The sequence below is a fragment of the Neoarius graeffei genome, chromosome 28, assembly GCF_027579695.1.
Source record: "Neoarius graeffei isolate fNeoGra1 chromosome 28, fNeoGra1.pri, whole genome shotgun sequence".
NCBI lineage: Eukaryota > Metazoa > Chordata > Actinopteri > Siluriformes > Ariidae > Neoarius > Neoarius graeffei.
Window position 1 is genome coordinate 17,162,307 of NC_083596.1, and position 27,675 is coordinate 17,189,981.

The 27,675-nt window shown below is 42.5% G+C and overlaps 1 protein-coding gene across 5 annotated transcripts in view; it reads left to right on the plus strand.

Moving 5' to 3' along the window:
- The window catches only part of mtmr4 (myotubularin related protein 4), a 215,379-nt gene that overhangs the window by 19,969 nt on the left and 167,735 nt on the right, over positions 1 to 27,675 (plus strand). For 2 of the 5 annotated variants that reach the window (XM_060913059.1, XM_060913064.1), the window contains exons 1-2: positions 6,102 to 6,185; positions 23,747 to 23,833. Coding sequence is in view for 1 of the 5 variants with exons in the window: in XM_060913064.1 (XP_060769047.1) it covers positions 23,831 to 23,833 (3 nt within the window). In the remaining 4 variants the exon portion in view is untranslated. Of the gene's footprint in view, positions 1 to 24; positions 44 to 6,101; positions 6,186 to 23,746; positions 23,834 to 27,675 lie in introns of those variants that run through there. The other 3 variants (XM_060913060.1, XM_060913061.1, XM_060913062.1) reach the window with 2 other exon arrangements.

A 27,675-nucleotide genomic window follows, 5' to 3' on the forward strand; every position in this document is an offset into this window, starting at 1 on the left:
TAGGAAAGTGTGTTGAGCAGTAATGTGCTGTACAAGAGTTAAAGTGAGCACCACATTATTAGCTTGTATTAATTTGAGTTACATGACCTTTTGAGAAGCGCGTACATTAAAGGAAAACTGAAGGCAAATTTTTTTTTTAATCAATTCTGTTTATCTCATTTAAATATAGGAATGCATTTTTGATCGCTATTTTGTCACTGCTGTAGCAAGGTAGAAGCGTTTGAAATGTGCTCTGTAATATATCAGTCCATATGTCAAAGCAATGGCCGTAAACGAGATTCGTTGAGACCTGTGCGAGACGTCGTAGGACGGAAGTAAAACGTACAGCGGAAATCAAAGCGACCGACATCTGCCAACGTTGTCAAAAGACGCCCACGCCCTCTTTCGAATGCTGACGTAATCAAGCCGGATGTTTTGTTTGTTTTGATAGCAATCAGGAAAGTTTTTGAAAAAAGTAGGCAGTAATCGTCATTTAAACTCGTTTTTGTGTGATTTCGTTTGGAAAACAGTTTTCAAAATGGTGGCACCGACACCTGGCTGACACTTCACGTTTCGAAGTCTCGCACAAGTCTCGTGAAGATTGCGCGGATAAGCGACGCCTGCCGTGGACCAAACGAACTAAATTCAACACGGCTAAAAACCGAACAGGCCGATAAGTATAATATTTAATTGCAATTAGTTGCCAATACGAGTCACGATATAAGGTTACTAAAACGTAATTGTATATCACGTTAATTAAGAAATAAAGCAAGTTTAAAAGTGACTTCAGTTCTCCTTTAAAATTGAGCAGTATAAAGTGCAGAGCTAAGCTGTCCTTTCTTTCCTTCTAGTATAATCTGAAACTGGCCAATGACTCCAACGTTTTGTTGATGGTACGAACATGATGCATTCAAGTGACTTGTATTGTTTCCGCTGCCCATAATGTGCTGCAAATCCAACAAGTGTTGCCAGGCAAAACAAACCTCGCCCGGTAGCGCTTGTATGAAAGAAGACATCACGAAAAAATGATTTTGACCTTTTTGGTGACCTTGATTTTTGACCTTGTGTGTGAATATACTTGGCCAATAAACGTGGTTCTGATTTTGTCGTCCCCTGCGACAGCGTATGCACGTCAGCCTCGGTTCAGCGCTTTCAGTTTTGAAAACTAAGAGTAGAATAATATAAAGCACAGACAGTGGAAGCTCAGTGGAACGCACTTTGTCTGTAATAAACATAAACGTGTCTGAAAGCCATTTCTGTAGTCCATTTATTTATAATTTATAGTAATAAATCAACAGGGCAGGGAAGGTGTTGATCAATGGGGTTTAAAAGTGGACATGGCCAAAACCACTACTACTTTTGCGTATGTAAACGAACCAATGACTGGATCACTACCTGCCTCATTTGCATACAATCAGCGTGTTTGTGGGCGGAGTCTTTCCGAGGCAGCGCTCCTGGAGCCTGAACTCGAAGCTTTTTGTTTTACCTTTTTGGTCACTGTGATCTTGATTTTGACCAGATGACCCCCAAAATTTTGAAGGTTCTATTTGAGACCAATGCCCATCTATCCTGAAAGTTTTTCATGAAGATTGGTCCAGCTGTTTTCCCGTAACTTCATTCACAAAAATCAACCAAAAACGATACCTCGCCCCCTGGTGGACTCTGTCCTGGTGGAGGTAACTATTTCACCGTGAAATTGTCTTTGATTCGGAGTCTAGCGTGACCGGAAGCGACGGCATGTTTGATTCTTGTGCTCTGATTGGCTGAGCCGGACCATGCGACCAGGCCATAGCGTATGTAGTCATGTTACAGAGGGGAACTGAGAAAGCAAAGCGTGTGTGCACACATCTGGAGGGAAATTTCATACATATTTTGCAAGTATTCTACAGGGAACTGGTTGGTAACTTATTAGCTGAGAATACACCACGAGGCATGTGAATTTTAAATTTCTGGGGGAGTTTGGCATGCCACGGCAAATTCCAGAGCCGGCTACTACTTTTTAAAATCCCCTGCTGACCGAAAGGCCTGAAGGGGGATTGTCATGGTGAAGTCCGTCCTGGAAAGGCTTCTCACCTTCTGAAATCAACTCCCCTCTCAATTTTTGGAGGAATGTCACGAAACTTGGCAAAAGGCTTTGTTTATAGGACTGTAATACGCATATTGACATTTTCGTTTGCGGTATATTGTCTTGGGGGGGGGATGTTGTGCTCTCGGAGCACTCTTGTTTTACAACCCCGATTCCAAAAAAGTTGGGACAAAGTACAAATTGTAAATAAAAATGGAATGCAATGATGTGGAAGTTTCAAAATTTCCATATTTTATTCAGAATAGAACATAGATGACATATCAAATGTTTAAACTGAGAAAATGTATCATTTAAAGGGAAAAATTAGGTGATTTTAAATTTCATGACAACAACACATCTCAAAAAAGTTGGGACAAGGCCATGTTTACCACTGTGAGACATCCCCTTTTCTCTTTACAACAGTCTGTAAACGTCTGGGGACTGAGGAGACAAGTTGCTCAAGTTTAGGGATAGGAATGTTAACCCATTCTTGTCTAATGTAGGATTCTAGTTGCTCAACTGTCTTAGGTCTTTTTTGTCGTATCTTCTGTTTTATGATGCGCCAAATGTTTTCTATGGGTGAAAGACCTGGACTGCAGGCTGGCCAGTTCAGTACCCGGACCCTTCTTCTACGCAGCCATGATGCTGTAATTGATGCAGTGTGTGGTTTGGCATTGTCATGTTGGAAAATGCAAGGTCTTCCCTGAAAGAGACGTCGTCTGGATGGGAGCACATGTTGCTCTATAACCTGGATATACCTTTCAGCATTGATGGTGTCTTTCCAGATGTGTAAGCTGCCCATGCCACACGCACTAATGCAACCCCATACCATCAGAGATGCAGGCTTCTGAACTGAGCGCTGATAACAACTTGGGTCGTCGTCCTTCTCTTTAGTCCGAATGACATGGCATCCCTGATTTCCATAAAGAACTTCAAATTTTGATTCGTCTGACCACAGAACAGTTTTCCACTTTGCCACAGTCCATTTTAAATGAGCCTTGGCCCAGAGAAGACGTCTGCGCTTCTGGATCGTGTTTAGATACGGCTTCTTCTTTGAACTATAGAGTTTTAGCTGGCAACGGCGGATGGCACGGTGAATTGTGTTCACAGATAATGTTCTCTGGAAATATTCCTGAGCCCATTTTGTGATTTCCAATACAGAAGCATGCCTGTATGTGATGCAGTGCCGTCTAAGGGCCCGAAGATCACGGGCACCCAGTATGGTTTTCCGGCCTTGACCCTTACGCACAGAGATTCTTCCAGATTCTCTGAATCTTTTGATGATATTATGCACTGTAGATGATGATATGTTCAAACTCTTTGCAATTTTACACTGTCGAACTCCTTTCTGATATTGCTCCACTGTTTGTCGGCGCAGAATTAGGGGGATTGGTGATCCTCTTTACTTCTGAGAGCCGCTGCCACTCCAAGATGCTCTTTTTATACCCAGTCATGTTAATGACCTATTGCCAATTGACCTAATGAGTTGCAATTTGGTCCTCCAGCTGTTCCTTTTTTGTCCCTTTAACTTTTCCAGCCTCTTATTGCCCCTGTCCCAACTTTTTTGAGATGTGTTGCTGTCATGAAATTTCAAATGAGCCAATATTTGGCATGAAATTTCAAAATGTCTCACTTTCGACATTTGATATGTTGTCTATGTTCTATTGTGAATACAATATCAGTTTGAGATTTTTGTAAATTATTGCATTCCGTCTTTATTTATAATTTGTACTTTGTCCCAACTTTTTTGGAATCGGGGTTGTAAAGAAGCTGGCTACTTCAGATTTTTCTGGAGAACCCTGGATATGCTAAGACGTATATTTTCTTGCCCAGTGGGTTAACAAATTAATTTCTGATTCTTCTGTTTCTGATCACAGGGGTTTCTATGGAGGACTTGCCATGTTTGGAAAAACATGGCTACCATTGGCCATAGCTAGCTTGAACATGTTTTCATGAAGAAAAATATAGTGATGGCAATAAAGACTCGGGTGCATCAGTTGCCCCCTAAAAATGAAAAGTTCCTCCGATCATGATGCATTTTTGTTTTTATGTTCCTTTTGGTAAGAAAACACACTGGGTGAAATATTTTTGACAAAATTCAAAAGTTTAATGGTGGCACCAGGAGCTCAAAGTTATGGAAAAAGCTGCCATTTTATGATTTTTATGACAATTTTGATCACTTTTCATGAAGCATTATGGCACCTTATAGAGCAAATATCTTAGAATCACATTTTTAGTACATATTCTAAATATATTATCAAGCAACGGGCGGCACGGTGGTGTAGTGGTTAGCGTTGTCGCCTCACAGCAAGAAGGTCCGGGTTTGAGCCCCGTGGCCGGCGAGGGCCTTTCTGTGCAGAGTTTGCATGTTCTCCCCGTGTCCGCGTGGGTTTCCTCCGGGTGCTCCGGTTTCCCCCACAGTCCAAAGACATGCAGGTTAGGTTAACTGGTGACTCTAAATTGACCGTAGGTGTGAATGTGAGTGTGAATGGTTGTCTGTGTCTAATGGCCCTTTTCCACTACCCTTTTTCAGCTCGCTTCAGCCCGACACGGCTCGCGTTTCGACTATCCAAAAACAGCACGACTCGGCTCGCTTCAGCCCTGCTTAGCACCCAAAACTCGCACGGTTTTGGAGTGGGGCTGAAGCGAGCCAAACCGAGCTGAGTGAGGCTGGGGGCGTGAGCAGACACTCCCCTGCGCGCTGATTGGTGAGGAGGAGTGTCCTCACACGCCCCGCGAGCACGCTGAGATCTGTAAACACCGTAAACCCGGAAGAAGAATAATTACGAATTACGAGAATTTCTGAAGCCTTATGCGCCTCGCCTCATCTATACGCTCTTGCCAGTATCTGTTGGCGTTGTCGGTGACAACAAGCCACAGCACCAAGACCAGCAACACTAACGACTCCATGTCCTCCATGTTTGTTTATTGTTTACTCTCCGGGTCGTGAGACTACTGCTTAAAAGGTCACTGATGTCACTGTTTGCGCTGCCTAACGACATCACCTGACGTCCACCCACTTTCGCTAACTCCACCCAATGTGTCCACCCATTTCCAGCCAGCACGGTTCAGCGCGGTTGTAGTCGAAATGCAACTCCAACAGCCCCACTCAGCACGGCACGGCTCAGCCGCGTTGGTAGTGGAAAAGCGGCATATGTGTCAGCCCTGTGATGACCTGGCGACTTGTCCAGGGTGTACCCCGCCTTTCGCCCGTAGTCAGCTGGGATAGGCTCCAGCTTGCCTGCGACCCTGTAGAACAGGATAAAGCGGCTACAGATAATGAGATGAGAGATTATCAAGCACAGTTTGAGTTTTAGTTGTTCATTGAAATCATTCATTGTTCAACTACTTTTAAACAATACAAATGTATTATGAATCACATTAATGCTTCTCAATCCCTTGCAAAGGTTCTTAACATGATCTCTGGGTCATAAGAAATCAATAAATGGAGTCCAGCATTGTGATTCAAACCTTGCGCGAAAACATAAAATAAGAGTTTTTTGGCAAAAAAAATGAACCTCATGGTGCCACCATTAGACTTTTGAATATGGTCAAAAAATTTTACAGGATGTCTTTATTGGTGAAAAGGAACACCTAAACAAAAACGCATCAGATTTTATGAAGGTGAGGGCAACTGATGCACCCTAATAAAGACGTGTCTGAGAAGGCTGGACATCTTTCCTTATGGGTTGGGGGCGTTTTGATCTGGCATGTCGGAACTCCTTCCTTTAGCATTTTTACATTTTGTGTGTCTGCTGGGTGGGTGGGTGGGTGAAGTTATTATAACCTTGAAAGAGTCTAGACTTGTTTAAAGCATTTGAAGCACGTTCCCCAATTCTGTCAAACAGTTGTGAGAGCGGTGCCGGCATGGTGAGAGGCTGGTGGTGAGGAGCCTTGGGTGGAAAAAGAAATAAACAAAGAACAAGCTTTTGAGTGAGTGAGCAGGAGTGTGTGTGTGTGTGTGTGTGTGTGAGATCATCAGTGGGAGTGGACAGGGGAGGAGTACGTACACACTCGCTCGCTCCCTCGCTCTTTGGAAGCAGAGAACTAGAGCAAGTGTGTAGAGTTTGCTTCAGTTTTTCCTTTGCTAAACTCTTCTGTTGACGTTTAACTCTGCAGCTGTGAGCCACCGTTTCCTCAGGTATGAAATGACTCATGAAGCAGGTGCTGAAATTGCCTCTGGTGTGGTTTTTTTTTTTTTTTTTTTGGTTGGTTGGTTGGTTGGTTGAAACGTTTGCATGTGAAACTGCTTTTCAACCCGAGTAGAGGTTTGTGCGGTACAAGGGGTGTGTGTCAGTCAGAGGCGTCTGTGTGGGTCTTGAGCGCTACTGCGGAAGCCAAGATGATGACACTTGGACACTTCGGCTCCCTCTACAGTTTATTAATGTACGTTTTTAGGATTTGACTTTCTGTCAAATGTGTAATTTGTTTCCCACTTGGCTTTTTTTTTTTTTTTGGTTTGATTGGAGTAAACGATGGTGTAGGGTGATTTTATTAAGAACTTTTATCTACTGAAGGAATCTGTAATGTCAGGCAACTAGGAAGGAAGGAAGGAAGGAACAACGAGAGCTTTTGGATGTCAGCTCTTCTTAGGACAAGTACAAATACTCCAAGCCGAAGGTGTGTTTGTGAAATTCTATCTTCTGGGCTGTAGCTGCTTGATGGCTCATTTTAAGTGGTTAAATATTAGGGGGTGTGTCTTTTTAAGCTGACCATCTGAGTATTGGGGTGTGACTATTTGGCCCGTGTAGTGCACTACTTAAAGGAACAGTCCACCGTACTTCCATAATGAAATATGCTCTTATCTGAATTGAGACGAGCTGATCTGTACCTCTCCGAGCTTTGCGCGACCTCCCAGTCAGTCAGACGCGCTGTCACTCCTGTTAGCAATGTAGCTAGGCTCAGCATGGCCAATGGTATTTTTTGGGGCTGTAGTTAGATGCGACCAAACTCTTCCGCGTTTTTCCTGTTTACATGGGTTTATATGACCAGTGATATGAAACAAGTTCAGTTACACAAATTGAAACGTAGCGATTTTCTATGCTATGGAAAGTCCGCACTATAACGACAGGCGTACTAACACCTTCTGCGCGCTTCGGCAGCGCATTGATACGGAGCTCAGATATCGAAGCGCGCAGAAGGTGTTAGTACGCCTGTCATTATAGTGCGGACTTTCCATAGCATAGAAAATCACCACGTTTCAATTTGTGTAACTGAACTTGTTTCATATCATTGGTCATATAAGAGCAATTCCAGCGTTATGGACGTGACACTTGAACTCAAAATGGCAACAAATGACCCAGTGCATGTTTTATTGTCTCCCAGTATTTAAACAGGTGTTGCATATTTTAAGGCTGTACCATACTGGAGAAGTGATAGAACAAGAACAATTCCCATAGTACATCTAGGGCATGCCAGAAAATGCCAATAAAAGATGCGTTATGGATGTGACAGAAAAAGTATCACACTTCTTGGGTGACTGTACATTTTTATCAAACTCTGTGAAATTGTAAACCTAATGTCGAAATGGAGATATCCATTTGATAGAGGGGTCCAAGGTGAATATTAAAAAATCTTTGTTTAAAATATTTTGTATTTCATGCAGAGTTTCGGAAGGAAAAGTCAGCGTTATGGATGTGACGAAATTCCGTTACGGATGTGACGCGTCTGAAATAGACATGGCGTATGTTTAGAAAATCAGCAATTTAACCACCATAACCCTTTGAAAAACTCTCTAAATATCAGCTAAAACTATCAAAGTTCTTAAATAATATTTAGGATGGCTATTGTTTTGTGGATTTTAGCATACATTTCTGTGGCTTGTGGCAATAATATAGAATTGTACATGATCAAAGTTGATTTTAGCTTGAGTTTTACATTATAAGAAAGAAAGACTGACAGTGACATATTAGTTTGGTTACAAATTGGTTCAACTTATTCACATCTGTAAAATACAGGCCTAGGTGATATCTCTGGGAGTGGTTTTGATGTATTACATGTTGCTTTATTTTTGCATGGTGAGGTTGACATTTACATGGAATTGCCCATAAACCTATGTAAACAGGAAAAACGCGGAAGAGTTTGGTCGCATCTAACTACAGCCCCAAAAAATACCATTGGCCATGCTGAGCCTAGCTACATTGCTAACAGGAGTGACCGCGCGTCTGACTGACTGGGAGGTCGCGCAAAGCTCGGAGAGGTACGGATCAGCTCATCTCAATTCAGATAAGAGCATGTTTCATTATGGAAGTACGGTGGACTGTTCCTTTAAGGAACTGAATTGCACGTCCCTGGTGAAAAATTTTTTTTCAAGGATCCGTAAAGTTCTTTGTGAGGGTCTTTGAGGATCTCACCGAAGATCTTCAAGGATCTTTTTAAAATTCTTGGCAAGATCTACAAAGATCTTAACTTCTTGTCAAGGATCTTCAGGTTTTGTTTTTTTCCTTCCAAGATCTTCAAGGATCTTTTAGAATTCTTGTCAAGCACTTCAAGGATCTTAAACAAAAACCACATTCAATTTCAAACAAAATTCTTTATTGATGCTATCGGCAGATTCTACCATAACAGAGGCCAGTTAAGTCCCATCTCCTCCTTAAATTGCTGAATTGATTATTTTGATCATTCTATTAAGTTTTTCTAGTAGCATTTGGGGTCTTGGACATTCACAGTAAATTTTAGGACAGTAGTCCTGGTAACTAATTAATAAAAGCCTGACATGACAGACATGTTAAATGACAATAGAAACACATCGGTTTCTATCATCAAAATCTGACAGACAAACTAACGTCTACCATCATATTCTGACAGACACTCTAGATGACAATAGCAACAAAACTGTTTCTTACATTATTAATCTGACAAATTTAGTAATAATAAATACTAGCCTAGTAAACTAGACCCACCCGCCTAGCCGCCAAAAATATTTTTGCCTAGCGAGTGGGTCTAGCCTCGCACCATATAAACAAAAACACCCCGGGCATCAAATCGTGCCCGCCAATCACAACGCAAGGTTTTTGTTTGGATTCTTTGGGCGGGCTTTTGCAGGAGTGACGACAAAGCTGCGCGACGCTGGAGAAAGCGCAACAGGAAAGATGGCTACGGCTAGAGAACAGCGCACGTTTGACTCCGCTTTGGAATCAGTTTTAGAAGAATTAGACTTGGAGTTTTCGTTGAAACATGAGCAGGAAGAGGCTCTCCGCTCATTCCTTTTCAAGAAGGACGTTTTCGCTGTTTTGCCGACCGGCTATGGCAAAAGTCTGATCTACCAGCTGGCTCCGCTCGTAGCCAAAAGGATGGGCTAGTTTGTGCAGTACGAAGAATTAATAAACAGCTTTGAAACATTACTTTTTGATTGTTTCTTATTTTCCCGTTATTTTAAATTTAAGGGAAATTATTTCACCAAACACCACTAAATAAAAACTCTCAAAAACAGTTTAAGCAAACCCTTGAAAAACACTTGGGGGGAAAAAAAAATGTGTATGTGGTACAGACTCCAAACTTGTGGTCATTATCTCCAAACTTCTTAATATCTAGAACCTGTTTATTAATTAATACGCATTTTGAAAAATTATTTATTTCAAGGCCTCCCCCACTGCTTTCTGTCGCTCTGACTACGTCAGTCACTGTTGCGCTGATTGGTCAGAGCGTTGGCCTATACGCACAGAGACAGTTTGAAAGACAGCAGTTTGTTCCTCCTACCCGCTTCGGAAATGTCTACGGATCGAGGCCAGACTAAATATTCACATTTAGTCTGGCTTGCCAGGCTAATTAAATACCTCATCACTAGAACCAAATAATAAAATCAAATATTGAAATAAAGATGAAATTTTATTTTCAAAATTGAAATATCAACAATAATTGTCAGAACAGTGACGATAGACACGACTGTGTCACTTTCGCGGGGAAAGAACACATTGAAACGGCCTGTCGGCTGAAAGGGTCGCAAGCGGCTCCGATTTATCTCAACTTGCGATAGTTTTCCTCCAGAAAAATGTAAATATGAACGCACAAATATATTCTCAATGTTTCTATCGTCAAAAATTTCTATCGTCAGGATAGCTGACTGAAAATCTTACCTTGATTTATTTGATGAAATCGAGCTGTCAGAACTCCAAGTCTTGCCCGGAAGTAAATGTCTGCTGTCACAAAAATCTTGCGCAGTAGAATTTCCTCTTTGCGTCAGTCAACATGTGCGTGGCGAGGGCTTGAATTTTGCTATCGTCAGGTGCATTAGACTGACAGACTGACGATAGCATTTTTTAAAAATAACTGTGGGCTTCTCTCGTGAACGAAATAGTTTTATCGCCGTTAATCTATTTCAACTCTATCTGTTGACACCCGAAAATGATAAAGCCTGCTTCCACACGATAACTACCAAAGATCCATAATGGCGGAGTCTATCGTCAGGTCATCTGACAGAAATTCACTGACGATAGCAACAGGGATAATGAAAGTGATTTTTAAAATGGGAGTTATGTCTGTCAGATATGTCAAAGAAATAGAACTTTATTCTTTAAAAATCTTTTATTGATATACTCAGTGTATTTTTAAATGCCGTGCTGTTTTAGAAGACCAAATACCATATTTTCAATCTTGAAAATATTACCTCACTGAAAAAAGGGCAAGAAAAATTTCTTATTTTGTGGGCAAGTGGTTAATGGATCCAGTTACGGTAGAATCTGCCTATCCTGACCTAATTGTTCTTTTGTTTTTGGAATTGAATGTGGTTTTTGTTGAAGATCCTTGGCAGGATCCTCAAAGACCCTCACAAATAACTTGACAGGTCCTTGAAGATCTTTTGAAAGATTTTCACCAGGGTGTAGCTATGGTGACCACTAAAGGCCTCTGCATGCTCTTGCGACAAGGCTTTCGCAGATAGCTTTTCGCAGACAGTTGTAATTTATCGTTGAGCGGGGAGTAATAGGCGTGCGCGATGTTATTCACCGGCACAACGCAAGGGGGCGCGAAGTCGCGAAATTGCTAGGAGTAGTTGGTGGGTGTGGTTAGTGGAGTGTTTATCCTCCGGTTACTTATAATGACTAGAACTGGAGTCGTATAGATGTACGTACTTCCTCACTTCCTCGATCAACCGCTCTTCGTGCTGCTCCATCTTCGCTCGTGTTTTTAAAAATGGCGGTCGTGAAAACAAAACAAACCGGGAAAGTAGGGAAGCGGAAGTGCGTGTACAGCGGATGTAGAGTGGACCAATCGGAGCCCTCTTGTCTGCGAGGCTTCTGCGGTGGTCACAATTTTTGGGAGGTGTGCGCAGAGCGTCTGCGAAGGTGGGGGGGCTACGCAGACGCTATCTGCGACACCGTCTGCGAGGACTGCGTTGTCAGCATAACTTGGCCTTAAGTGGTCTCGATTTCCCCCTCCAGCTGTCGTATTTTGCACCCTGTAAGCAGGGGTTGTCCACTTGCAGACCCGGCAAGATATTTAGCTCACTGAACTTGACCGAGAACATACGGTATAATGTGGGCGGAACCCCAAATGGATGTTGTTCAGCGACACTTGTCTTGTAAACATGAACTATCACGGTGAGCAGATCCTCTGCAGCTGCACGCCAGGTATTTAGCTGAAGGTATCTCCTCAAACCAGAGACTAGCTCCAGGGCTGGAGACCTTCTTTCAAAAAGGCAAGAGTTCTCACAGAATTTCTACCAGCTGGTGGAGGCATTACGATACCTGGTTGCTTGTGCGTCTGCACATCTGTCCATGCTTCCATCCAAGAGTCTTATTAGCACGATGTCTCAAGAACAACTGATTGAAGTGTTTTTGTTTGTAGGACTAATAATTCCAGGTCCTTGTAAGCAGCGGATGAACTGGTTAGGTTTTGGAATTGATTGATTTTAAAAAGGAAAAAAAAAAGGAGGGGGGGGTCAAGGTTACAGCAAGGTCAGATGTTTGAAATGGGTTTCAGACATCTGAAATGGTGTGTTTTCAGGGTATTTGAGGCAGGCAGATTGGTAGCAAGAAGGACTGCACTTGATTTCTGGTGGAAGTGTCAAATTCAAAGCTAGACGGCCTTTCGATTTCATAAAATCGGTGGAATTTAGTTCCCTCCGAAATCTGTCATTTGTGACTGGTTTATTTCAGTGATATCTTAAACCCAGGCCATTCTGTGGCTGGGAAGTTGTTTAATTTGAGCGGATTCCTGAGCAAACGTGCATAAGGTCACTCGCGTCAAGCAGACAGAGGAAGTCCGTGTGCGCATGCGCAGGTTTACCACCTTTTGGGTTTTACGGCAGCTGGCATCCACAGCGTTGCATTACTGCCATCTACAGGTTTACCTTTGACCGTGCACTGACAGTTCCATCATTCTGTCGCTAAACGAACAGCTGATCACACCGAGGTGCTCGCTGAGCGCCGATATTTATTGGTTGGTCCTGCATTTCCTTTGTGTATATAACCTAACGTCTTTTCTTGCTTTCCGTTACTGTAGTCAGTCTTTCACGTTTCATTCGCACACTCGCTTCCTCCATTTTTCTTTCCTGTTTCAAATTTGTATCCCATGATGCCTTGTGCGAATGGGGAAAGCCCACCGTGTGACGTAGTATCTTGTATGCATCATGGTGAAGCAGGAAAAAATGGCGGAGAATTTAGAGCCACGTCGCCCTAAATTCATTAATTGTTCTATTTAAAGAAAAAACCTAATAAAATTTGGAAGAATGTTATTCAAATTCAGTAGCTTTCAGTCCACTAAACAAAAATAACTGGGTGTCGGGAAAATTCTTTTTATGACCTACACTTGAAAAAGGTGGCACGGTGGTGTAGTGGTTAGCACTGTTGCCTCACAGCAAGAAGGTCCGGGTTCGAGCCCCGTGGCCGGCGAGGGCCTTTCTGTGTGGAGTTTGCATGTTCTCCCCGTGTCCGCGTGGGTTTCCTCTGGGTGCTCCAGTTTCCCCCACAGTCCAAAGACATGCAGGTTAGGTTAACTGGTGACTCTAAATTGACCGTAGGTGTGAATGTGAGTGTGAATGGTTGTCTGTGTCTATGTGTCAGCCCTGTGATGACCTGGCGACTTGTCCAGGGTGTACCCCGCCTTTCGCCCGTAGTCAGCTGGGATAGGCTCCAGCTTGCCTGCGACCCTGTAGAAGGATAAAGTGGCTAGAGATGATGAGAATGAGACACTTGAAAAATCTGAAAGGCAGTCTACCTTTTAAGACCTTCAGTATCAACTTCTACTTTTTCACTCTTGCTGTCTCTGGTCTGATTTAGTGACGACATTATTGTAGGTTGGGTGGGTTTTTGTGTGTTTTTAAAAAGTCAGTCATGAAAATATAAATGTGTTCAGATTAATCCTGGGTAAATTCAGGAGCAAGATCAATGTAATTCTCCTATTTTATATTAAACTTTGGTCAAATATCTGTCCCGTTTTGCATTTTGTGCAATTTTTTTACCTTGCGCAATGCCAGAAAAATTCAGTTGAAATCGAGCCATTTGAGGCGAATTGGTCCGCCTCTGAAAAAACTTGGCATTTGGATTTCCCGGGAAACATTGATTTTCGTGACGTCGCGTGCGGGACGCCTCCCTCTGAATCCTACGTCAGCGCTGGTTTGTTTATGAGAAAACGACCTGGTGGTTTTCTGCAAATTTCTTCAACGTTATCACGTAATTATTAAAATGGTTAACAGATGTATCGTAGGAGGGTGTAGCAACACCAATCTTGATGGGATTAGTACTCATCGTTTCCCAAAAGACCGGACAATGAGAGAGAAACGGGAGCGCTTGGTCTACACAGGCTGTGCACTGAAACCATGCAAAGCTCTCGCAGCCTGCTGGCGCTTCCGCAGGTAACGTCACGAATCTGGCTCCAGACTCCCTTGGGATTTTTCCAGACGCGTTTTGTTTTATTTTTTTCTGCTGTAGACAGATGGCCTTGTGCAAAATGACCCTTCTGGATGAGTGTGTAAAGGGACATTCTTTTTCATATTTAAAAAAAAAAAAAAAAAAGAAATTGGTGCAGAATATGCACTTTAATGCGCAATTTGAAATTGCGAATGTAAACGAGTAACGGAAACGTGAATTTCAGTGGGGAAAAACTTCTTGCATGTTGAATTTGCGCGTTCACGTCACTCGAGGTGGATTTTCAGATATTCAAGAAAGCAGGAGTTCACAAAATTGAAACGGAAACATGCCGCTCCCCCTCCCCAACATCAAATTCACCGTGCCAACCCTGATCAGGTCTTGGAGATCTGTCGCCATGTTTAACTGGCATGACTAAAAGTAATGGCGAAAGAAGAACACGCACCTTTTTAATTGCATAACCTGATGGAGAAACAGAGCAATTGTTTTGTCAAGTTCTTGGGTGGGTGTTTTTTAAATAGTAAACGAGCATTTCTATTTTGCCCAGAATTGCAACAGAACCCTGGCTACCAAAAAAAAAGGGGTAATTGCCACCGTTCAGTGGTTAGTTGCTAGGGCTGTAACAATGTGTATCGAAATCAAAATCGCGATACGCAGAGCCACAATCCGTGTCGTGATACAAGAAGGCAGAATCGCGGTACACCCTTTCAAACTTCTCCTCAGCCCAAAAACAGAGGCGCTTCCAAACTTCAATTTATGAATACTTTACTTTTTATTTAAATTACATTTTAAACTTACTTAAATTGCTTTTATTTTTTTTATATCTATTAGTAAGACGTTTTTTCGCCGACCTGCGACAATCTTCTGCGAGTCATGCAACGTCCACACTCACCACTGGCAACCATATGGCATCCTTGGACACCAGAGCATTCGTTTCTTTTAAGCGGTCGCCATTCTGGTTGCGACGCGAGGAGCGAATCTGTTAACAAGCAGCTCATTTGCTGGCTAGGTGTGCCACGAGCCAATCACAATCACTTGACCGGAAAGGCATGCAGTGTTGCCAGATTGGGCAGGTTTAGGTGCTTTTTGGCTGGTTTTGAACATATTTTGGGGTGGAAAACGTTAGCAATATCTGGCAACACTGAAGGCATGTCTGCTTGGGCGGAAGCCTTCTGCGGCAGTTACATTTTGACACGCGAGCAATGTTTCACCATAAAAATTCCGTAATTTCCATCTGTTTTCCGCGATCACAGAAAATCATTGGCCCTATGAGAGTGAGACAGTGAGAGAGCCACCCCCCAAAAAAAAATCTTAACGGATTTACACGATTTGGAAAAATGACTTTTTCAGAACCGAAAAAACAGAGCTTCCGGCTCAACAGTATTATTTTGAGAAATAAAACAATCTTTGGATATACATTTGTTCCTTTTTGCATACATATTACTCATTCTCTGCAGTGGTCTGAATTATCTGTTATTAAATAGTTAATGTAAGTAAGTAAATGTTAATAAGTCAAATTTACTACTTAAAAAAAACATTTAAAAAAAAATCGTGGGTGTATCGAATCGTGGGTCAAAAATCGCGATACGAATTGAATCGTGAGTTGGGTGTATCGTTACAGCCCTATTAGTTGCATATGAAGACCTTTTTGTATGGAAAGAAATTATTTTTGGTCAGGAAATATTTTCATTTCCTTTTGCGTTGTTTAAATGTCTACTAGCTTTGCCCCATCTAACGAAAAGTCCAACTCCCTTTTCCGTCAAATGTAACTCGAGCCTATTCCTGTGTAAACAGTAGAACCTATTGACCGGCAGGCTCCTCTACTTGGTCATGAGCGAGTTGATCACTGAGCACCGTGACTCCCCCGTCCTCGCTGCAGCGTTGTGGAATGCGGATCCCGTAAGCTAATTTCATGGAGGTGGTATGGGAACCCTATTACTCCCTCTGAACATCTCCTTTTGAGATAATGACCGGCTCGGAGCTGCCCTCCCTGCAGCAGAGGCAGTACAGCGCGTGCAGGCGGCCGTCACGTACACCACGCAGCTGAAACCTCCGCTTCTGGAAAGCCAAAAATGTCACTTGTTCAGTTCACGCTTCTTTCAGTTAGCATCTGTGCGGAGGAAGTCATTTACGGTCTCGAGCACTCTCAGGAAGACTGTGTTTATGATAACGGATGGGCGTTTCACGTCGACTTGACCATGTTGTGTTAGTTATTTCTGCAACGTCTGATTCTTTTGGCTTCCCACAGCAGCTGAGGAGCACATATGCTTGGTATGCATCTTCAAGGGATATTTGACGTTTCTGGAAATGTGTATTCCATGTTTGTTTGTTTTAATTTAAATTTCCATTAATAGGTTTATATTTTTAAGTCTTTTTTTGAGTATTTTATTAGCAAAGCTTGACTAACTTGGAAGTAGACCCTTGTTGTTTGACATTAGCTATGTTTAATCCCTCTATGCATGATGATAAAGTATTTTAATTTTTTTTTTCCCCCTCCCCAAAGGTCACATGACAATTTCAGCTTGTCAAGTCTGAAAGAGACTTGACGTTTTAAAATGCCTTTAATAGAAAGTGTGTGTTTTGAGGAAGAGTATGTCTGGGATGAAGTCCTCAGACTTCTGTACAATGTTTTCGTCTTGGGCTTTGATCCGTTATGGCCTCGCGAGCTGATTCCAGATCAGTTTCTTGCCGCTTAAATCACTATGCTGAATTCTCAGCTTGCCTGGGATCAGCACAAAGCAAGCGGTGAAGCTCTGAACAAGGCCTGCGATTGTACCGTGTCCTTTGACCGCCTCATGAAGCCTGGGCTCTTGGAGAGTTTTCACGTTCCTTTTCTTGTAAATCGGAGCTCATTTCGTGAAGGCTGTTGAGCTTAAGTTGGAGTTGGTGGTGTGGAAAAGCAGGTATTGCTCCGTGCATATCTGATCCCATTCACCCCTTTCACATATCCCACAATTCATTGGGTGGCTGGGAACTTCCCGTGGCCAGGCTCAGGCTACTGATAACGGTAAAAACCCAATATTTGGGCCACATAATCATTCGATATTCAAATATTATTACAGGTTTACATGGTCTCGCGTTTTTTAGCCCCTGCTGGCCAAAAGGTCCGAAGGGTGATTGTCGTGGCAATTTCCTTCCTTCCTTCCATCCGTCCGTCCGTCCGTCCGTCCATCTATCCTGGGAAGGGTACTCCCCTTCGGAAATCAACTCCCCTCACGATATTTGGACGAATTTCACGAAACTTGACGAGGCATTGTTGTATGTTGGTAATACGCATGTTGTAATTTCGTTAAATTGGGTCACGTTTTACCAGAGTTACAGCCCTTGATTAACAACCTTGTACTTTAGGGGTGTTCACATGGCAACTTTTACTCCGGTATAGCACCGGGGCTGCCCTGGTAGAGCGTTCACACGGTACAAAGTTATAGCGGTGTCGCCCCTGAAAGCTGCTTAAACCGGTGCAAATCTAACCCTGCTCGGGAGGTGGTTTAAGAAATTTACTCCGGAGTAAATGCTAGTTTGCGGGGCAGCACCAATATAAAATGGGCCGTCTGAACGCTACAGGGGTAGACTCGCTACGCGTGAGGAGAGTTGATTACATACGGGCACTGCATAATTAATTTGCATCCTGGTATTTTGCGCTTCCAAAATGGCGAATATCAACAACAACAACAGAACTGCGTGTCTTCATCCACGTTGTTTTCCCGGCGCTTGGTGATGCCATGACAACCGTCCACATGGCCATGAACGACACGAAGTCGTCGATTTGTTGCCGAATGAATTGTAGAATGCATTGTTTTCGTGCTCTCTTGTACTTGCGCAACCTTTCCTTTCTCTCTTTTACCCTTTTATGGTGTCTGATAGACCACAACGTAGAAAGTTTGTCTGGAGAAGTATAAACCATGGTTTTTCGATATATCAATCACAAACAAGGCGGGAAAAGGAAGTACATTTTCACGCATGTGCATATTTCATTTCCGCATTATTACTATCGTATAGCACGGTCGCAAAAACTGCCGTGTGAACGCAAGTGGGGCTGCACCGGTGCTAACGCGCTTCTCTCTCGTAAGCAGGTTTGTGACGTGTGAACGCTGCACAAAATTTACACCGGTGCAAGATATATCGCAACAAAATACTTCGGTGCAGCATCGATGCAAATATGTGCCATATGAACACCCCTTTTGACAATTTCATGAAGGTGTGCTCACATTCTGACATCAACCCCTCTCGCAATTTTTGGATGAATTTCTCGAAGCTTGGCAAAAGGCCTTGTTATATGGTAGTAATACGCATATTGCGATTTAATTTCGGTTGTGAAAATTTTACCAGAGTTTTGACCCTTGATTCAATAACTTTGACAATTTCGTGAGGGTGTACGTTCTTCTGAAATCAACTCCTCTCACAATTTGTGGAGGAATTTCACCAAACTTGGCAGAAAGCTTTGTTATATGACAGTTACACGCATACTGAAATTTCGTTAAATTTGGGCAAATTTTCCCAGAGTTATGCCCTTGATTATTAACAAACTTTGGCAATTTCATCAAGGTGTGCTTGTTTTCTGAAATCAACCTCCCTCACAATTTTTATCCCCCACTGGCTGAAACACCCGAAGGGGGATTGTCATGGCGGTGTCCATCCATCCTGGGAAGGGTACTCGCCTTCTGAAATCAACTCCTCTCACAAATTTTGGAGGAATTTCACAAAACTTGACAGGATTCTTTGTCGGTAATGCGCATATTGCACTTTAATTCAATTCGGTTACATTTTACCAGAGTTATGGCAGAGTTGCCAGCGGGGGATATTGTGCTCTCAGAGCACTCTTGGTTTTTACAGTGTTCGTTCAGGTCCTTAAAGTCCATAAAAGTCCTAAAAAAAAAAAAAAAAATGAATTTGCAAAATTAAGTACTTAATTATCCATAAAATTGATGAAAATCTGTTAGTCAATAAAAGTCCTTAAAAATCAGGGTTTTTTTCGTTTCCCTTCTAATAACACATTTTTAATTTCCGAAAATGCTGTTCCCGCTGCCCCGATTCGCGCAAACGACCCTGTTTCACAGGCGAACTGCACTAGCGGTCAGGGGCTGAACAAAGTGTATAGTGGCGACCCCTGGTGTCTGCTTTTGGGAATAGCCCAGAACCACGTGGCGCTGTTCGGGATCAGTCTCGAACAGGGTCATGTGACTACTTCGTATCAGCTCGGTCGCCCGCCATTGATGCGTATTAATGGAAACATGGATTAACAAAACGTACGACTTTCAATCTGTCTATAACAACATAAGAATAGCAAGGGGGAATTCTGGGCCCCCCTGTGTCAATTTAATACTTTGTTTCAATTGTTCCTGAACAAAATGAAAATCTTGTGAAATAAATTTACTCTAAATGGAATGGTTTTTTTATTATTTATTTTTAGCCACTAACCATTTCCTCACCCACCGTTGAGGTTTTCTTAAAATCGTTTTAAATATCAGACATATCAGGAATTGCTGCACTTGTTGCAAGATTTGGTCAAGAAAAGTCCTTTAAGAGTCATAAAGAAGAAAAGCAGACGAAGTGTGGGAAAACAAGCAAGTGATTGTTACAATAGGCAATTTCACACCAGTGATATTCAGTTTTGGTCATTGGGTCCTTAAAAAAATGAAAATTGGTCCTTAAAAGTCATTAAAAAAAGAAGCCTGAAAAACTGTGGGAACCCTGTTTTAAGATAATACTGCTTGAAGTGATTGCACACTTATATTTGCACCGATGATGAATTGTACACTGTTATTGTTGGCCAGACTTATAATGCCAAGGAGTTGGAGCATGTTTGTGAAGGTTCTTGTCATCCAGGTCCTCTTAAATCATTGTGATTTGATAAATTGTAAATGTGCAATTTCGATGTTCAAATATCAAATGCAAACTGTTATTAGATTTGCTTTTATATATGTAGTTGCTGGTTCCATGGGGGGAGGGGTGGCTTTTTTTTTTTTTTTTTTTTTGTCGTCAGCACAGATGATTTTAATCAGTCAGCCTTACATTATCACCCATATAACCCTTTCGCTTTCACTTTCTGCACTGTTTACAAGAAATGCACTGGGCAATTCCATGTAAATGTCAACCTCACCATGCAAAAATAAAGCAACATGTAATACATCAAAACCACTCCCAGAGATATCACCTAGGCCTGTATTTTACAGCTGTGAAGAAGTTGAACCAATTTGTAACCAACCTAATATGTCACTGTCAGTCTTTCTTATAATGTAAACCCCAAGCTAAAATCAACTTTGATCATGTACAATTCTATATTATTGCCACAAGCCACAGAAATGTATGCTAAAATCCACAAAACAGCAAAACAATAGCCATCCTAAATATTATTTAAGAACTTTGATAGTTTTAGCTGATATTTAGAGAGTTTTTCAAAGGGTTATGGTGGTTAAATTGCTGATTTTCTAAACATATGTCATGTCTATTTCCGCGTCACATCCATAACGGAATTTCGTCACATCCATAACGCTGACTTTTCCTTCCGAAACTCTGCATGAAATACAAAATATTTTTAAACAAAGATTTTTTAATATTCACCTTGGACCCCTCTATCAAATGGATATCTCTATTTCGACATTAGGTTTACAATTTCAGAGTTTGATAAAAATGTAGTGTCACCCAAGAAAAGTGATACTTTTTCTGTCACATCCATAACGCATCTTTTATTGGCATTTTCTGGCATGCCCTAGATGTACTATGGGAATTGTTCTTGTTCTATCACTTCTCCAGTATGGTACAGCCTTAAAATATGCAACACCTGTTTAAATACTGGGAGACAATAAAACATGCACTGGGTCATTTGTTGCCATTTTGAGTTCAAGTGTCACGTCCATAACGCTGGAATTGCTCCACTGTTTACAAGAAATGCATGTTCCAACTACCATAGGTGCTAAATAAGGCAACTGGACTTGCTTGAAATTCTTGAAGAGGTTTCACCTCTTATCCAAAAGGCTTCTTCAGTTCTGTCTTTGGAAAAGCGAGTGAGCAAAAATGCATCAAGGAAGCACTTCAGAAGTGTGGCTATCCTAACTGGGCTTTAGTCAAGACCAGAAAAAGAAACCTAACGGACCGGGACAAAAACTGCAGCAAACACCAGAACATAGTCCAGAAATGTAGGGAATGACCATCTGAGAAATTCCAGAGGATCTTCTACAAACGCAACATCCCTGAACATTTCTGGTCCAGAAATTGGTCCACCTGAAGGACCAAATACCCAGACATAAACAGGACAACGTAGTGTATGCAGTGCATTCTTCACGGACCTGTACGTTGGGGAAACGAAACAAGCACTTCACAAGCACATGGCTCAACCCAGGAGGGCCAGTTCCTCAGGTCAGGACTTTGCAGTCTCTCTTCATCTCGATAACAAAGGACACTCGTTTCAGGACTGCAATGCATTCTAGCCAGAGAAGACCAGTGGCTTGAAAGAGGAATAAAAGGAGCTGTCTTTGTCAACCTGGAATGACCATCACTGAACAGATGAGGTGGTCTGAGACACCATTTATCAGCCACTTACAATGCAGTCCTTGGCACACTTCTTCCCAGAAAACTGAGTACACATCCACACCAAGGCTCTGCTGACTTCAATGACCCACATGATGGCAGAGAGAACCAACAACCCTCTAGGCTGCTAACACCTACAGGATGGCTGAGCGGGTCAACGACCCATGTGACCTCAACGACTCCCCTTAGGTTTGCTTTTGGTCCACTAGAGGATAAATACCTGGAACTCCTCACTAGTCTGACAGAGCTGAAGAAGCCTTTCAGATGAGAAGTGAAACGTCTTCAAGGATTTCATGCGAGTCCAGTTGCTGCCTTTAGCACCTACGGTAGCTGGAACATTGGATTTAATCTAATATAGCCCAATATTGGTTTTTGTACTGTTCTTAGCAGCCTGGGCCTGGCCATTGGAAGTTCCCAACTGCACAGTGGATTGTGGGATATGTGAAAGGGGTGAATGATGTAGACCAGGGGTCTTCAATCCTATCCACAAAGGGCCAGTGTGGCTGCAGGCTTTCATTCCAACCAAGCAGGAGCTACACCTGATTTCACTTGTTTAATCATTTCACCCTCGTCTCCAGTCAACAATCAAGTGAGCCTCCAATTTGGCTGTAATGAAAGCCTGCAGCTACACCGGCCCTTTGCGGATCGGATTGAAGACCCCTGATGTAGACTAATGCATGCTCTAAATAGATCATACAGTAGGGAGAACTACACAACCTCCATCTTCTACCCCTGGTCAGGTGTGTCTGCAGAACAGGCCTCAAATTCTGGCTTGAATACAGATGTAGGAAAGGACAAATGGATCTTGTGTGGCATGATTTAAATAACAGATGTGGACCCAAACCGCCATGATGGGAGGTCTAGCATGTCTGATTTAAACAAACAAAAAAACCCTTGCCTTGTTTTGACAACTCCTCCTATGACGTGTTCCTTCTTTAGCTATGATTGACCACTTCTTGACCATCCTCCTCGACATGCAAGGACTTGAACTGATTGGTCAAGATTAAATTTATAATGTTGCCAGCCATCCGACCAAGACACGGAGATACCGTAATAATTTATAGCACTATGATTTGTATAATCTGACATGGTGACCATGATCCACAAATCAGGCAACCTCCAAAATGCCACACATGAGCAGTGGCGACCTCGAGCCGTCTTAGTCAAATAAATCAAACTAACCTCTGTCTAGAGCGGTGTTCTTTCTAGACCGAGACTTCTTTCAGTGACCCAGGATTGAGTTCTCTTGTTCACTTCATGAACAGTCCAGCCACAGAACCCAAACCAGTTACATCATTCTTCTAAACGTAGCCTCAAAATGTTTTGTTGGACTTGTTTTCCTTGTTCGATTTAAGTGGACTTCATAGCTCCTTTTTCCTCGGAGCGTTTCTTCAAATACAAGGCCAATTTATTTTGCGTTGGGACGAGACAAGCAACTTTTATTCTTTGAAATAAAATAAGAGAAGAGCAGGGTTCTCTACAAAATCTGAAGTAGCTAGCTTTTATTTATATAAAAAGGCGGCACCAGAATTTGTGGCGTCAAAGGTACACCAATGCTAGGGGGTCTTCGGGCATCCCCCACCCCAAGGAAAATTTTGAAACTTTCCAACCTTCTGGCACATTTTTGGCTAATACTGTAAATTTACTAACAATTTCCTTCCATGTGTATGCTTGGCTTTCTCAGTTCCCCTCTGTAGTACGCTGCCTGGCTCTGTAACATGACTACATGCGCTACGGTGTGGTCCGGCTCAGCCAATCGGAGCATGAGAATCGATCAATAAATACAGTGTCGCTTCCAGTCATGCTAGACTCCAATTGAAGACCGTTTCGGGTGAAATAATTGGATTTGCAGCAAATTATGGGCATTTTGAGATGACCTAAATCGCTTGAACATTGAAAAGCAAGGGTGTGGTTTTTTTTTTTTTTTTTTTTTTTTTAAATTTTCTGGGATCGAGTAGCTGGCGCAGACTGTCTGTGTAGGTGGAGAAAACTGCTGGTCGCCAGCGCTTGTGGACGTCTCTGGGAGAATAATAATGACCGATCTGCTGCCTATACGTCATTTTGAGAACCAGAGTCCCTAGATGACGCTGGTTAAACTGACAATGGTGTGTGTTGGTAGAAGTGACAATGCTTGCTGCTGCCAAGTCGCTGAATGTGATCTGTTCGTTCATTCGTGGCTTGGAGATGCCCGGGTCTCTGTTGCCTGGTCACCTAGATTTATTCCTTACATCCTTTTGGGTTTGAAATTTCCCAAACAAAACCGTATTTGTACAAGTAGTGCTTTTTGTTCTACTGTTTTATGCACACGAGCCCGTGTGTGTTGTGTTGTCTGACTTTTTTTTTTTTTTGTGTGTGTTCACGGTTTCAACAGGATCCCGCATAAACCCGCAGGAGGAGAAAGCAGGAGCGCTGGAGGAGCAGGAGTTGAGACCTGCATAACACATCTGTCAACAACATGGTAGGAGTGTGTGGTGGTGTTTGTTTTTATTTATTTATTTTTTTATTATTTACAGGTGGTTCAGGAAGTCATGCAACCGGTACCTCATGTAATCTGTGGCAAGTGTGCTGATGGTCTGTGTTCTTGTTTGTAACGCGAGCGTCCCTGTGCGAACATGTTGTTGCGCGTGAACTCATGCACACTAGTAGAATCTGTATAGTTGTTGTAAAACGTGGTGACATGACGGCAGTTCATACTCCGCTATTCACACTTCTTCTGTTTAAACTTCGACCTTGTCCATAATATAACGCAGGGATCTTTTTTTCTTTCCTATTTGTATGCAAGAAGCCTCAAACCCATAGATATAAATGTAAGTCTCTCACTGGTGCTCTCTAGGCTGCTGTTGATTTTTATAATCGTGTAGCTTGTATTTAAATTTTTAATTATGTCGTGTTGGTGTTTATACAAACCTGGCAGCTTGGATTAAACCCCCAGATGTGCTGTTTTATTCTCTCGTTTTTTTTCATGTCGTGTCTTTTTAAGTGGACTGGGCTGTAATTACAGCTGGCACTACTTCAACCGTACACACCCCCATGTCTTAAGTGTGTGTGTGTGTGTGTGAGAGAGGAAAATGTGAATGTGCGTTAAGATGCTTTGGCACAGGGTGCATATGGACGCTCTTGCTTATGAGAGACGGTTTTTTCTAGAAAAATTTAGTATGAGGGGAGCAAAGCGGGGGGGGGGGATGGTGCCGGTTGTCGTCCCCCCCCCGCTGTGCAAAGCCTTTGAAAAATGCTCCAATGGGACATTCTGAGGCTATCTGAGAGGGAAATTGTAACAAATTGTCTGTCAACATTGAAAAAGAAAGAAGTAATCATCTTCTGCCCCGGACAGTCTTTGGCTTTCTTCTGTTTCATGGCGCGGGATGACGACATCTTTAAATGCCCAAGTGTCAACAAAAACAACTCGCGAACTACTTCTGTCAAAAGCTCCTGCGCCGGTGGGTGAAAGTTCATTCAGTCTCGAGAAATCTCGCTCTGCAAGTCAGCTGACCTTGTCAGTAACCCATGTCAAATCTCGCGAGAGCAGCCGCGACAAGTAAACGACATGGCACCTCAGTCTGGAAAACGCCAATTCGGATTGTTTTTGCACCGTCTGGCGGTGTATCTACTATGATTGGAATATTTTTGGAGCGATTATACCGTATTTGATGATCAGACACATTGTCACGTAGTGTTGCTGGGATGTTTTCACGGAGTCGGTAAGGGGGCGCACGCCAAGAGTAAGAGGGCGCAGCGCCCCTGTTCCCCTGTTTAGACGAAAGCCTGAGATATGTGGTGTGGATTTACGCTGCACTAGGATGCATCCTTTACCTGCTAAATCGAAATTTGGTGTAATTTTAACACAAGTTTGGATCTAAACTGAAGTGTGTGTGTGTGAGTACTGCATGTGGAGTCCAGCTTTAGTCTGAGCAGGTGTGTGTGTGTGAGAGTTTTGGAGAAAAGCGTGTCTTGACTTTAAGTAAAGCCTAGGTCACAACCGGACGTGTTATATATATATATATATATATATATATATATATATATATATATATATATATATATATATATATATATATATATATATATATAAAATTTATTTATTTGTTCGTGGAGAAAGACGTGCGTTGGCTGTAAGTTTGTCTTGCAACCTGAAAAAAACATAAGCGCCCGTAGAGTTTGTTTGACATGACAAAGAACCTCTGTGGCTGGTCTACGGCTCTAAAATCAGCATGTCACGCGCGCACTTCGTGCGTTTTTTGCATGTAGACCGCCCGTAGGAGCACGTACGGCCGGTTGTGACCGAGGCATAACGATGTTCCTTTTCGAAACGTGCTGGTGTTTAGGCTTGATGGCGTGCTGCTGAACCTTCCATACGTTTGTATTGGAGAACAGCATGTTTTCCGTTTGGCCTTTAAACACTTAAGCGTCTTTTAATCTACGTAAAAAATTTTTTAAATCCCCACTGGACGAAAGGGCCGAAGGGGGATTATGTCATGGCGATGTCTGTCTGTCTGTCCTGGAAAGGCTACTCACCTTTTGAAATCAACTCCTCTCACAATTTATGAAGGAATTTCACAAAACTTGGCAGGATTGTTTGTTGTATGTCGGTAATACTCGTAATTTTGTTCAGTTCAGTCGCATTTTACCAGAGTTACAGCCCTTGATGAACAAAATTTATACTTTTGACAATTTCATGAGGGTTTTTATTTATTTATTTATTTATTTTTCTTCTGACATCAACTCCCCTCTCTCAATTTTTGGACGAATTTCTCAAAGCTTGGCAAAAGGCCTTGTTATATGACGGTAATACGCATATTGCAGTTTTAGGTTCGTTTGTGAAAATTTTACCAGAGTTTTGACCCTTGATTAACAAAATTATACTTTTGACAATTTCATGAGGGCGTACATTCTTCTGAAATCAACTGCTCTCACAATTTGTGGAGGAATTTCACCAAACTTGGCAAAAGGCTTTGTTATATGACCGTTATACACATGTTGAAATTTCGTTTAATTTGGGCAAATTTTCCCCAGAGTTATGCCCTTGATTATTAACAAACTTTTTTTGGCAATTTCATCAAGGTGTGCTTGCTTTCTGAAATCAACCTCCCTTGCGATATATATATATATATATATATATATATATATATATATATATATATATATATATATATATATATATATATATATTTTTTTTTAATCCCCCGCTGGCTGAAAGGCCCGAAAGGGGATTATGTGACGGCGAAGGCTGCCTGTCCGTCCCTGGAAGAGTACTCACCTTTTGACGTGAACTCCTCTCTCAATTTTTGGAGGAATTTCCCAAAACTTGGCAGGATTCTTTATATGTTGGTAAAAAATGGTTTGTTTGAGAAAACGACCTGGTGGTTTTCTGCAAATTTCTTCATCGTTATCGCGTGATTATTAAGGCCAAGTTTACATTAGACCGTATCTGTCTCGTTTTCTTCGCGGATGCACTGTCCGTTTGCATTAAACCGGCGGGAAACGGGAATCCGCCAGGGTCCACGTATTCAATCCAGATCGTGTCAGCTCCGGTGCTGTGTAAACATTGAGATACGCGGATACGCTGTGCTGAGCTCTAGCTGGCGTCTCATTGGACAACGTCACTGTGACATCCACCTTCCTGATTCGCTGGCGTTGGTCATGTGACGCGACTGCTGAAAAACGGCGCGGACTTCCGCCTTGTATCACCTTTCATTAAAGAGTATAAAAGTATGAAAATACTGCAAATACTGATGCAAATACTGCCCATTGTGTAGTTATGATTGTCTTTAGGCTTGCCATCCTTCCACTTGCAAGTGGTAAGTGATATGCGCTGGGATCACACGCACAGCGGCTCAGTCCCGAATCACTGCTCGTGCGCTTCACTCGCGCGCTCTGTGAGCTGCGCAGGGCCGGAGTGCGCACCCTCCAGAGGGCACTCGCTGTTCAGGGCGGAGTGATTTGGAGCGCAGGATGCCTGCGGAGCCGAGCGTATCCGTGTATTGGTGTTGCTGTGTGCACGCAAATCGTGTATTGGTGTTGCTGTGTGCACGCTAATCGTTTTAAAAACGTTAATCTGATGATCCGCTGATACGGTCTAATGTAAACATGGGCTAAAATGGTTAACAGATGTATCGTAGGAGGGTGTAGCAACACCAATCATGATGGGATTAGTACTCATCGTTTCCCAAAAGACCGGACAATGAGAGAAACGGGAGCGCTTGGTCTACACAGCCTGTGCACTGAAACCGTGCAAAGCTCGCGCAGCCTGCTGGCGCTTCTGCAGGTAACGTCACGAATCTGGCTCCAGACTCCCTTGGGATT